The 13,126-nt window shown below is 40.9% G+C and overlaps 1 protein-coding gene across 1 annotated transcript; it reads right to left on the reverse strand.

Moving 5' to 3' along the window:
* Nucleotides 1–2,781: 2,781 nt before the first annotated feature.
* Nucleotides 2,782–8,987, reverse strand: gfap (glial fibrillary acidic protein). The gene is made up of 9 exons (XM_079366023.1): nt 8,255–8,987; nt 6,401–6,461; nt 6,217–6,312; nt 5,948–6,109; nt 5,692–5,817; nt 4,759–4,979; nt 4,629–4,672; nt 3,640–3,722; nt 2,782–3,419 (listed from the first exon to the last, which is right to left on the reverse strand). Exons 1-9 carry the CDS (start codon nt 8,773–8,775, stop codon nt 3,378–3,380), a joined length of 1,356 nt encoding a protein of 451 aa, XP_079222149.1. The 5' UTR covers nt 8,776–8,987; the 3' UTR covers nt 2,782–3,377.
* Between the last annotated feature and the right edge of the window lie 4,139 nt (nt 8,988–13,126).

A 13,126-nucleotide genomic window follows, 5' to 3' on the forward strand; every position in this document is an offset into this window, starting at 1 on the left:
TTTGACAATGACCTGTTGCTCCTTTCCTGCATATTATTCCACATTGTCTTTCTACCTGATTTCTGACACTTGCACTTTCCTGAATTGATTACAGGAATTAAAAGCAAGATAAATTGTGTGTGTGTGTGTGTGTGTGTGTGTGTGTGTGTGTGTGTGTGTGTGTGTGTGTGTGTGTGTGTGTGTTGAGTTGTGTGTTACTTATGTGTGCAATACTTATTGAGAAAAAGTATGAAATAAGAAAACACTGAAAGTACTAAATGCATGTGTAATTCTTCAAAGATAGCCTTCAGTATTTTGGTGTTTGAATTCCATCTTTAAGCCTAAAAGACATATTGTCGCCTGGCACTAGCTGCAAAGATGATGAGCAAATGCAGATTTCTTTGCTCTGTGTAACTGATGGGAAAGTGTTTGAAAGTCAGACGTCCCAGATGACTTTTATCTCCACTGAAATTCCTTCAGCTCAGGGTCGCCTTCGGTGCAGACCAGAGACCATCCATACTTCTGATTACAGCCAGGCTAAACAGATACTCACTGTACTTTACACACCTCAAGTAACTAAACACAGTTTAATACACACATTACACACTTCATCCAAACAACAAGGATCTGGGGATGAGTCCATTTATCTCAATCTCAGACAATCTCAGAGTTTAATCATTGTGTGTGTGTGTGTGTGTGTGTGGACGGGGGGAGAAGGCAAGAAGCATCTCTGCATCTGTATTTCCCTGGATAGTGGCCATTACCTTGAAGTGTTTTTTTTTTTCATTTGTTAAATGGTGTTTTCCTTTTTTTCTTTTTTCTTTTTTCCCACTCTAGATAGTTGAACGTAAATGTTCCCCTATCACCTACTATTTAAAAGGCATCGGTGTGTGTCTCTGAATGTCCAATGGACATTTCAGATGAACTAAACAGAAAGAAAATAAACATTGCTCATTTAGCCTAAACCTGAAAGATTGTGGTGCTTTGCTTTGAGACAGTCCAAAAACATCAACTAACATCAACTAATAACAACTAATCTGAATCTTAAATGACTGCACTTACAACATGATAATGTTTCTGTCTCTTTTGTATCTGAACTGGTTAAATGAAAGTGTGAAAAACAGACATTTTTTTAGTATTGTTTTTTTTCTTACTTGTTTTTGACCACAGTTTTCTCCTTGCCCATGCACATCCTGTTTTTGGTAACACTCATCATCTCCCATCTGCTCAACGGTGAGGCCTAGGCCTAACGGTGAGGCTGAAACAATCAGTCCTGATGAACAGCGTTTGACCACTGCTGTCAAATCTCTAAAACCCCCAAGTTGGCTGTCATAACATTTCACTGGAAAAAAAAAACGTCATCAGTGAAGACATGTGTCACAATTAAATGATTAAGGATCAACAACTTCAGACTAAAACAAGAAAGCATCAACTCCAACAAAATGTTTTATTGTTGGTAAGTTAACAAGATGCTGTAGCATTGGAAAAAAAAACCTAATGTTATATTCACAGATGCAGAAGTTTTTTTTTTTTTTTTTAAAAAGCAGGATTCAGCTGTCTTTGTCATGACTTCTATCTGACAGAGTGAATACAAACTGGGGTTGAATGTTAGAAGAAAAGCAGGGGAAGGGATTTAGTGACGGGGGGTGGGTTGCAGAGGAAGGTGGGTGGGAGGCACATGGGAACACAAATTCACGTGTGTCCTTGGCGACAAGTACAGCAACAGGCAGCTTTGGCACTGCACAACTCTCATTAGAGCGGGGGGACTGTCAGGAGAGCTACTGACAGCCTGCAAAGCAAGAAGCTGCGATTATTGTGTTCTAGCTGTGACATCTATCCATCCATTCTGCCACCCGTTCCATCCCAGCCTCTTTCCTTTTTTACCCCAGCGTCTTCCCTTTCAAAATAAAATAAAAAGTGTCGAGGGATTTGTTCGAGGTTATCTCCACCTTCTGTCTGCTGTAAATCAAACATGTCAGTGGATTACATGGAAGATTGGCAAAGGATCACATCAGTCTCCAAACACCTCTTCCAACACCTCAAAACTGGCTATGTCCCTCACACCTCTGCTAGATGATGATAAAACACGCCCTGACATGTCTTGGTGTCAGAAACATTGAGGGGTTCATTTCTGGATGCACTCAAGTGACCGAGAAAATCATCTTTTTGTTTTTTGCACAAAGGAAAATCTTGTTGTTTACTGATAGGCCAAAGACCTCATATCAGGCTCTTGTTAATGTACAGTTACAATTTTTATGAACAATATGCATGTGTCATCAATGTAAAATAAACATTACACTGTGACTATTAAAATATATTTAAGAAGTCTAAGAATGGGACTTGGAGTACATTCTGACATTAGTGAAATATTGCATCATACTCCTTTCTATATTGCCTACTTATCTTGATTGATTCTTGATTACGTATTGTGCTTTCTATGGCACTTTGCTTGCGATGGCAATATATCTTGGAACTAAGTTTTCAACCACAGTGTCCACAGGTAATTAAATCAGAGTTATGTTTTTACACTGCAATTTATTTTTGTCCTCTTGGTTTCAGTTTTACCCTTCCAGGCCAAAGTTGTCCAAGCAGGCGGGTTCAAATCTGACCTTTGGTTCCTGTCCTGCATGCCTGTCTGTGCTCTCTCTCTCTCTCCCCAATTTCCAACTCTATCCACTGTCCTTTCTCTACGTAAAGGCATAAAAGCCAGAAAAATAAACCTTAAAAGAAAGAAGTAAATAATGTGAGCACACTTCTTGTGAGTCAGATGTGAGACAGTAATGCACCAGTTGAAAACACCTGAGCAATCATATAGGATCTTTAATACAAGACAACACACAGACATACTATATTAGGTGGCTACAACAAATGTATGAAATGACACCATACAAGGGTTAAATACAAACCAAAATCACCTGCTGTCCTGCCAAAAGGTGCTCTATAATACATACACACACATCTCTCAATCCCTGTCTTTAACTAACTTACACTGCATCCCCATCTTATACTTACTATTACTCATTTCACATACACAAATACCATTATCCACCTCCACAACGCTACATGTTAGCTGAAGACAATTGCTACAATTCAAGGCCTCTTCTATGGCAACTAATCTGAAACAATGTTACAAAATCTGATCCATCAATCAAGTTAAAAATTAAAGTTTACCAACCTGCACCCAACTCGAGTCAAAAACTTAACGCATGTTTTTGGAGTCATCCTAACGAGCGAGTCAAGCTGTGTTTAATGGTTAAATCATGGTTGTCTTATTAGCATGCAGATTCAGATGAAAAGGCTAACACTGAATAATGCGATGACTGTTTGGGGCAGCTTTGGGGTATGGAAATAAAAAATGTAAGAAGCGTTCAAGTCTTCAGATTTGTGGTTGTGTAACTTCAAGGAAGATCTTTATGTTCAGTTGTTGACTCCTTTATGATCTGAAAGGAAAAGAGATAAGAGTTAAAAAGAGAGAAGAATAGATCAATCTTTTGCGACTGTTTAACCAGCATTGGGCATCAGGTGTGCTGAGCTACAATGAATGTAGGTGAAAATCTGCAGAAGGGTTCAACATTGCCCCCCAGAGGGAATAGAGTCCATGTGCAGATCAGCTGCCTTCCTGTGAGTGGGTGAGTTGTTCTTTCAAAACACATGCTGTACCTCCCCGTCTCGAGTCTCCACAGTTCGAACCAGGATGCTCCTCTTCACATGGGCCTCTGGGGGTTTAGTGTCCAGATTGGTTTCTGAAATATCAGATTGAAGGTAAAATTGAGTTCAACTCAACAACCCAAGTAAATTTTAATCATAGGATTTCTCCCGGTGCCATCAAGATCATCTCTGATGATAAATGATGGACAACGAAAGATGTGTGCCTGCGAGGGACATTTCATGTGCAATATATTGCTATTTGCTGCATGTCCTTTACTAGCTGTGTGGTGTTTGATATTTTTATATAAGTTTTATTTGTTACCTGCAAGGCTAACTCTGGTGCAATTTAAAATAAATGGTTACATTTATGTTAAATTGCACATAGTCCCTTACAAATATAGTTGAATTGAATTGAATTAAAAGGTGAAAAAATACAAGGACATGGAAGGAATACATGTCATTCCCACGTTTGACTTTCAGGGAGCAAAAAAACACTTTGATGCTAAATGCTAAAAGAGAGGATAGGAAATATCGGGAGAGAAAGTGTGTAATGCAAAACATAAGTCTGAGTTAGAGTTCTCGTTTTGGTGCCTGAAAATAACATCAAGGTCCCACTTCTGTTGAAGAATACATTCTATATGCAAAACATTTGCACATCTGTCTGTGTTTATAACTGTATTTGTATATTTCTTTGAATAAAAGGGTATTAAAGGAAGAAATTCTAATCTCAATGATACTGCATGTTTTTAACCAAGGATGTTATTAAAAACCTTGTATAAACTAAAACCATCTAAAGATCCAGAATCGTAAATGCTACAAACCCCTGATTCTTTTGCAAGTTTCTCTATCAGGCCAACATTTGGTACTTGTAAGCATAAATAATGGATGTAAGGTCAGATTCCACTCCAAACTGCACTCATCGTGGCCAAGTTCACTTCTTTGCTTGTTTACTTGAAATATAAGTTAAATGAACTGAATCTGACATCATTTTTGATACTGACCTCTGAACTGCAGGTTGGAAAAGCTCTGAACTGGAATGGTGATCCTAGAGGAAGAGAGAAGGAACAATACCAGTGAATAAATATTTACTATCTCGACTTATTCACATTTATCTTCCAAGCTGCGGCGCACCTGCTCTCCTCTCCCTCCAGCAGCTTCCTGTAGGTGGCGATCTCGATATCCAAAGCCAGTTTGACATTGAGCAGGTCCTGATACTCCTGCAGGTGTCTCGCCATCTCCTCCTTTAGGGCACGGATCTCTTCTTCTAAGTGGCTCACTGTATCCTGGTAACCTGAAGTCTCCATGGCAAAGCGGTCCTCCAATTCACGGAGCTGGCGTTCCAGAGACTCGTTCTCAAAGGAGAGAAGAAGAGATAATAAGACCCATGTGTATAGCAAACGTCTAATATAACAGAGTGTAACATACGTAGGCTAATATTATTACTTTAAGACCTATTCTGCTGTTTGTTTTACTACTTTTGTTACTGAATCAACCCTTTCTACCCTGTAGACCGTAGCAATGATAATATCTCCCATGAAACAAAAAACACAACTGCTAAAATACTTCTCCTCTCTTTTCATTTGTAAACTACTCAATTGTTTGTTTGCAAGCTCATGATGTTATTGTGAACCAACATATGCACATCTAAGGTTAAAGCTTAATTTTCACTATCATCTTAAACTAGTAATCGGATGGCTTACATTTGAAGTTATCATCAATCCAGGGGTTGCAGTGTTAGTGTCAAATTTAGGCTGATAATGTGTCACAGTTAGCTGTATTTCCATCTTTGTATTTCTTAAACCAGTGGCATGTAAAGTCTAATATAAAGATAAATCAATGCAGCATTTCCCTGGTAAAGAAAACTTAACGATACTTTTAACCAATTTATCCACAAGTGTCCTAAAATGTGAAAATAATGCCAGAAATTGATGCCATTTTGTTGATATGGTGTAAACATGGTAAAGCTGAAAGTCATTGCTCAAACTTTCTGTTGTAGTTTTAAACTGCTTTTTGGAGTATAGCATTTCATTTACACTTTATACACTTATATTTTTGTGCACTTACTGTCCCACGGAGAGCCTCTAAATCACAGGTCACCACTTGGGTCTGTCGCCTGTATTCATTGGCCTCCTGTTTGGCCTGGCGCAGGGCTTCTGCATTACGATTGGCTGCATCTGTCAGGTCGACAAACTGTGGACAGAGACAAACAGCCTGTGAGTATGACTGATGTCTTTACAGTTTTAATATTCGTCCAATCACATACAGTATTCAATTAACTTGTTGAACACGACATAAGTAAGACATAAGTGAGTCTTCTGACCTTGGAGCGGTACCACTCCTCTGTGTCCTGCATGTTGGAGGTTGCCATGGTTTCATACTGGGTCCTGATGTCTCTCAGAGCAGCCGTCAGGTCTGGTTTGGACACATCCAGGTCAACATGCACCTGCTGGGCAACGATCTGCTCCTGTAACTCACGCAGCTCCTGAGCAGGCAGAAGGTGATAAAGAGTGATGTCAAAGTAAATATTTAAAGGAGGTGCTTGAATGTGGTTAAAGGTTATTATTATTACAGTTCAATTCTGACTCGTACCTCCTCGTGAGTTTTCCTCAGGAAGTTGATCTCATCCTGCAGGGCATCGATCTTTCTCTCTAATTGGACCCGATTTAGGGCAGCCTCATCCACATCCTATGAAAAGAGTGAGGGCTTATTCAGAAAGGAAGCTAGTCAAAAACTTATTTATGTATAAATTTAGAGAAATTATGAAGGAAATAACCTGTCTGAAGGCATTCAGATTGTTCTCTGCATCCTGTCGGAGGCCATTCTCTTCATTGAGCCTGATTGAAACAGAAAAAAAAGGAGCTCAGAGACAGATCATGGATGATACTAAATCACAACATAAAAGTTTCCTTTTATCCATCGAGACACATCTATTTATACTGTTTCAATTATTTCTGAAGAGTTGTTATAAATAGCCATAGTGGACATGCTATGTACCTGACTATTGATTTAAGACTCCTGACACAGCTATCAGTCAACTCAGCAGTCAGTTTTCGTAACCACCATTTTTTAAGCACATCGTAAACAGGGTTATTTCGGCTTTAAATGGGTTTGTTAACATGGGATCTAATGTGGATTTCCCAGCTGTTGCAGTCAGTCTCCATTTCTCAACAGGTTACAGCTTGGTTCAAGTGGAGCAACATGTACAATTGGAATATTGAAAAGAAACGTGTTTAAAACTCACAGATATGTTAGACTATAGGTGTTTTAAAAATACAAAAAAGTATTCAGAACATGTCCTTTTCTGCTCTGATGTCTTACTATTCATTTTCTTCTTGCTGCTATTTCTTTGCAAAACACCACACACAAGAGTATACTACTTTTTTATCATGAATATTAAAGTCCTCTATAAAGGAGAACTAATAAATGGGGCCACAAAATGAATTATTTTGCTGCCCTCTGTGCCTCTGCTGTGCTCCGGGGATGACGAATAATCAGCTGAAAGGACAACTTACGCATCATTACACTCTCCCTCACATCACAACAGCCAGAGGCCTTTCCCACGGGATGGAGATCACACACACACACACACGCACACAGTCCATACGCAGCTAACATCTGTAAAGATTCACACAGCATTTCCTCCTGAAAACCAGAGGAAATCACAATCATGACCTCTGACCTTCCAGGTGCCTATCACTATTCTCTCCTCTAAGGCTTCTGAAGTGGACATTACCTTACTCAGAGACATCCACTTTTTTTTCCTCATTTTTTTTTGACAACATTTAGTTATAAATGCAAGCCATGCTTGTCCTTATAGTGGAAAAGTCTTTGAGTTTTAGAGTAACAGCACATCTGCCTGTCTTTTTGCTCCCATTGTACAGGGCCACCATTGTGTTTGCCTCATTCTTGCACACTCCCTCAGGCTACGAGTGGTTCAGTCAGGATCAAGTTTGTAAAGAGGGATCCAGGAGTAAAGCTGAGCACAGTGGGCTGCATTCCAACGAATCGGATCAGAGTAAATCTGCATAGAAATGCATTTGTAATTAAAAAGATAAAGAAATCCTAATAAACTAAGCCTGCTTTGTAATAAAAAGTTAAAATAATGAGTTTGCAGAATCAATACCCAAATAAGGACCTGTTGTCCATATTTGGGAAGCAGCTATCGATAGTGTCAAGCACATTTAACTACACACTATGACTAATGTTTAGCACACGGTTAGATTCTGAAATATACCAAAAAAGGTTTACGCTCGAAGAGTTTTGTCACTCCTGCCCTCTATGTTAATTTCAAATAGGTATCATATTTTAGAACAAAAACATTATAGTATTATTGCACTGATAATGATACAATTATAATATATTGTATTTAAGCCTTTAGAAGTGACTGGAAACATCCAATATGTTTGACTAATGCCAACATTTAAATGTCATCACAGTATGCATGCATGTCAAATAAGTGGTGTGCAAATTCCAGAGTTTCTGAACTTTTTATACGATGCTTTCAATGAGAGTTATCTTTTCAAAATAAGTGTCAAGGAAAAACATAACAACATAGTGGAATAGCATGACTGTAAATTCAGCCAATCTGAGCCCCCTCCCTCAGGAGTCCCGCCCTGCTACCTCGTACCTTTGCTTGAGCATGGCCAAATCTGATGCCAGGTTGTCCCTCTCTATTTCCAGCCGAGCTTTGCCTGTTGTGAGGCCATCCACCTGCCTGCGCAGCTCCCTCAGCTCCTCCTGGTAGATGTCTCCGAGGCGGCTAGGCTCCTTTCCCCTCAGCTGGTTCAACTCGACCACCAGCACCTTGTTCTGCTGCTCCAGCAGGCGCACCTTCTCTATGTAGCTGGCAAAACGGTCGTTCAGGCCCATCATCTCCATCTTCTCGTTGGTGCGGGTTTCCTTGTAATGGGCCTTCATGAGGGTGTCAGCTGAGAAGTCCAGCCGGTCCCCGGAGCTTCCTAGGAGCATGGCCGTGTTGGTTGAACCAAAGGAGATCCGGGAAACGGGGCTGGAGTGGATGAGATTGCGAGGGGTGCCATGCCAGGAGGCACGGCTGGAAGAAAGGCTCCCAATTCGGACTCCTGCGATGCTCGAGCCCTGAGGCCCAAAACGCTTCCTGTAAGAGGAACTGATTCTCTGACTCTCCATGATGGGGAATTAAGCCCACTTGGGGCACAAACAGGGTTTTTATAGAGGCGGGCAAGTCCCCCAAACCCATAGCAGAGAGGCCACAGGGTGCGGCAGAGCGAGGGGAGGGTGGCAGGCAGTGAAAGGGACAAAAAGGGAGAGTGAAGGGGTGGTGTACATGACACTCAAAGAGCTGTGTGCCAGGGATTGTCCATGCTCGTCCACTCAACGACAAATGTCTCTTGGCCTTCTCCCTGTCTCTCTCCCCTACTCCCCCCCAACTCTCCCCAGCCTCTGACTCACTCCCTCTCTGTCTCACTCTTACTTTCACCCCCTTTTTTTTGTCCTGCTCTCCTCCTTTCTCTTCGAGATGAATGAAAAGGAATGTGTGTGACGGGGTCTCGCCACCAAATTCAACCTGACCACACATGAGCTCTCAAAAAAAAACAACCCAAAAAACAGACTCAGAAAGTTTGATCGAACAAAAGGGATGGAGAAGTCGGGACGACACTTTCACACTGTAGTCAGAGAAAGGGAGAACCTGTTGACATAAGAAGCAGACAATTAGACACAGAGACAGGAGGGAAAAAAGCACATGTATCGCTGGGATGTACATGCAAGCTATTGGACAACACATAACCTGCAGGATTTAGGGTGAATTTCTCTTTGTGAGAGGAAACAAACAGCATGGAGGACAAAACCTTTTTTTTTCTTCTCTTTGTCAGGCAGAGTTACATAAAAAAAACCCAACTCTTGATAATTATTTATTAATGTCTGCTTACCTGAATGTATACTGTAAGCAGATAAGGCTTTAATAAAAGTCACTGTTTTCTCTGTTTTATAGTTTAGAAAAAAAATGATGACCCAAAACGGACCGAACACCAGACTTCATAGACTGAGTCCTTGTTGCCGACCGTGTCGTCCTCTGACCTGCCTTCTTTGTCCCCAATCCCAGAAATTACCTCAGCCCTCTGTCCCAGACCTTGAGTTCACTCCCAGCATTCAATGTTTCTGTCTGCCTCTCCCATTGGCTGCTTCCTTCACCCGATTATGGATCTATTCATCCCTGAACCACGTCTCCCGTCTGCTCCCTTGCAATTTTGTTGCCCCATTTTGAACTGTTGCATGAGAACGTCTGAGCCCCCACATTACCGCACTTGTCTTTGTCCTTGTTCTGAACACCTCGCCCGGGACCCCGGTCCAGTCCAAAAATACTTTTGAGGCTCTAGCCTATGTTGCCTCTGAAGTGTTTTTACCTGTCTGCTTGTTGAAACTGCTTCAGTTGGAATTAGAAGCTGTTGCCAACATCCATTGTTTTTCTGTGTGCTGCAGTTATGTTCCACAGCAATCGCTCATAAAATGTTCCTATGAAAATGTGTACATATACTGTATGTATATAATTCTGACTCTGAGCACGCTCACACCCTTACATAGCAGGGGTAGCTTGTAGCCAAGGCTCCAGTGAAACAGTGGGACTTTAGGGTGGTTCCACATGTTCTGGTTGTTAGACGTCCTGAAGACGGATGGATGGAGACAAGAGGGTGGAGGGGTGGGGTGGGGGGTGGGGGGGGGTGGGGGGGGGTTATGTATAGAGGGAGGGAGAGGGTGAGACCTAATCTGAACTCCAGAAAGAATTACAGTAGCTATACAAACCAGTATCGTGCGTCACCTTGACAACAGCCACACATAAAGCACTTTAAATGATCTTCTTTTTCTGACTGCTCTTTGAAGAGTAAAGAGCGTTTTATCTTTTGGTGAGCATCCCTGAAGACGGGAAGAGTTTAGGTATAAGTGTTCTTTCTTTCTTTCTTTTTTTTATTATAAATTTCTAGCTAATTTACCACAATTAAATAGACAACATTACCTTGTACGAATGATTTGAAAATAAAGACACATTGTGTAAAAAAACAGTGGTAGTTTTTTTCAGCTGTGTTGTTGCCACAGGTCGTAAAACCACAACAGCACAGGGACACAATAAACGTCTTTGTTTCTGGCTCATAAAATCACCGGGAGTGGAAACCAGTGGTACTGGGAGGCAGTAAATAAAGCCTCGTACGACTCTACTATTTGGCCTCAGAGTGTTGTCGCTATTAGCGGCGAAAAACAACAACACAGTGCCTTGAATCCCAATTGGACTCTGTTAACAGAGGTTAAATGAGATGGCACACTGTAAGTCTGGCAGAGATTTGTTGACTTTAAAAGGCTCCATCGTTAAGGACCAATGTTCGGTTGCATCATTAAGCAGACACTGATTGTTTCTGCCCTCGGGATTTTTTAACAATCTTGAGCGTTGCCTCAGATCTGGTCACTGAGGTAATATGTCCTGAAGATTAAACATTCAGAGAGAGAGAGAGAAGAAAGAGGAGAAGAAGGCCTCTCTCTCTCTCTCTCTCTCTCTCCTCCCTCACTGACGCTGAAGTTATTAAAGGGCCAAGTCAAACAGCTGATTCATGTGTCCCACATGAGGAGATCATTTCATTTGCAGGACGTACAAGGCAAAAGGGTGTGGGGTAGAATCTCAATGCTGCTTGATTCTGACTGATCGGAGGCCCAAGGAGCTGCCTGTCAGCTAAATGAGAGTGTGTAATAAGCTGGGATTGCTTTGTGCTCTGACATTTTACATCCAGAATACGCAGCGTGAACCTCTCCGTTACCATCAATCACGGCTCGGTACATGGCCACATTCCAAATGGAATCCTAACGAACCAGCTTGAAACACGACCGTCTCAGACACAGCTCCATCACCACCTCATAGCCCTGTTTCAAGACGTGAACATTAAACAAGCAGCATAGACCTCAATCTAGAAAACGTTTTGGTTTGTTTTCATTCCCACATACAATTACAGACTTCACTACCATGAATTCTGGTCCTTCAAGCAATGCAATGGCTGAGTAAGTTCGCAAAAAAGTATGGAGTTTTTCTTCTCAAGAGAGGAAACAGAGACAGAAACATGGAGCAAAAAAGAACACCATAATAGCTGATGACAAAAATCCCTAACTGATCAACACTGAGAGTGAAAAGGATGTTTGGGATCAACAGTGAAACGCTTCTGACCAAGAAGTTAGTTTGAAAACGAGGCAGCTGAACAGAACTATGGAGCATCTTGAGGGTCGTGTTTAGCCATGAAGCATCCATTTCACTACATTTGGCTTGTCATGCTTACAAGAAGATCAACTTGTTCATGGATGTAGACCTATCATTGCTGCACATCTTTGTCGACAGGGATAGAAACAAGTGAAAAGGCTACAAAACCAAAAAGTTAAAATAAAGAATGGCAAGTAAAAATCCTGGATTCAAAGTCTTACTGAAGGTGAAGTATGCAATATGTAGAGATGCCCAGTACTGTATTATTGTTATTGTTTTATTTACCTGGCAGACTTGGCTTCCCCTAATGAGCATAAGCAGTTTTGACTCGTTTGTTCATTGACCATCAGTGGGGATGAAAATCAGGGGGGCTTAAGCTGGCTATATGACTCAGCACCACTGAACCCAAACAGAGAGAAGTCACAAAGAGACTCTGTGGAGAGCCGGTTCAGGACAGAAGCTCCAGTCTGCCTGTCAGCAAGAATACCAGGGGCCCAAATACACCACACAGACGGATCTGCATACCAAACAAACATCCCATCACGAGCAAAGTACTCAGATATCAAGTCAGTGTTTGAAAGTGGATCCAGTCTGACGATTAAGAAATCTTTGAATTTCACCTGCAATTAGCAGGAACCAAAAATCAGACATTATTTTAAAAATGAAAAAAGAACAAACAAACAAACAAGCAAACACACACACACAGGTGAACTAAAAAGGAGAAAACATATATGTTAAATACACAAGATTGATTTATTTACAACTTTTCGATAAAAAGTAATGCAAAACTTCCTCAGCAATATTTGGGAATATTCATCAGGTATTTGGTCTGAATTTTCTGAGAATTTTTTTTCTGAAAATATAGGCAATTATGGACATTAATTTCAGGACACTTCACTTTTTTGGCAGAAATAATGAGGATTTTTTAAAATAACTTAATTTAACTACATTTCTTAAGCAGTCAGTTCTGCAGACTTTTTTCATCATCAATATTGAACTTCATGGAAGTGTGGGTATTTTGAGGAGTTCAAAGCTCAAGATCAGTTCTCAAATGAATGGCAACTTATAACGTTAAAAGTAAAAATCAGGTTGTTTCTTTTAAATATCAGAGTATAAATGTACAATCACATCTAAGGATGATGGTTATACTCTCCCCCCCCGTAAAAGACGTTAATACTTTGTGTTCTTTCTGCCTAAACATTGTCAGACGCTGCCAGTTGGCCTGAACAGCTCGACTTAAGTGTGAGTCATGGTGACAGCACCATCTACTGGATTACAGTTGAAGCT

Source organism: Symphodus melops, assembly GCF_947650265.1.
Source record: "Symphodus melops genome assembly, chromosome: 17".
Classification (NCBI taxonomy): Eukaryota; Metazoa; Chordata; class Actinopteri; order Labriformes; family Labridae; genus Symphodus; species Symphodus melops.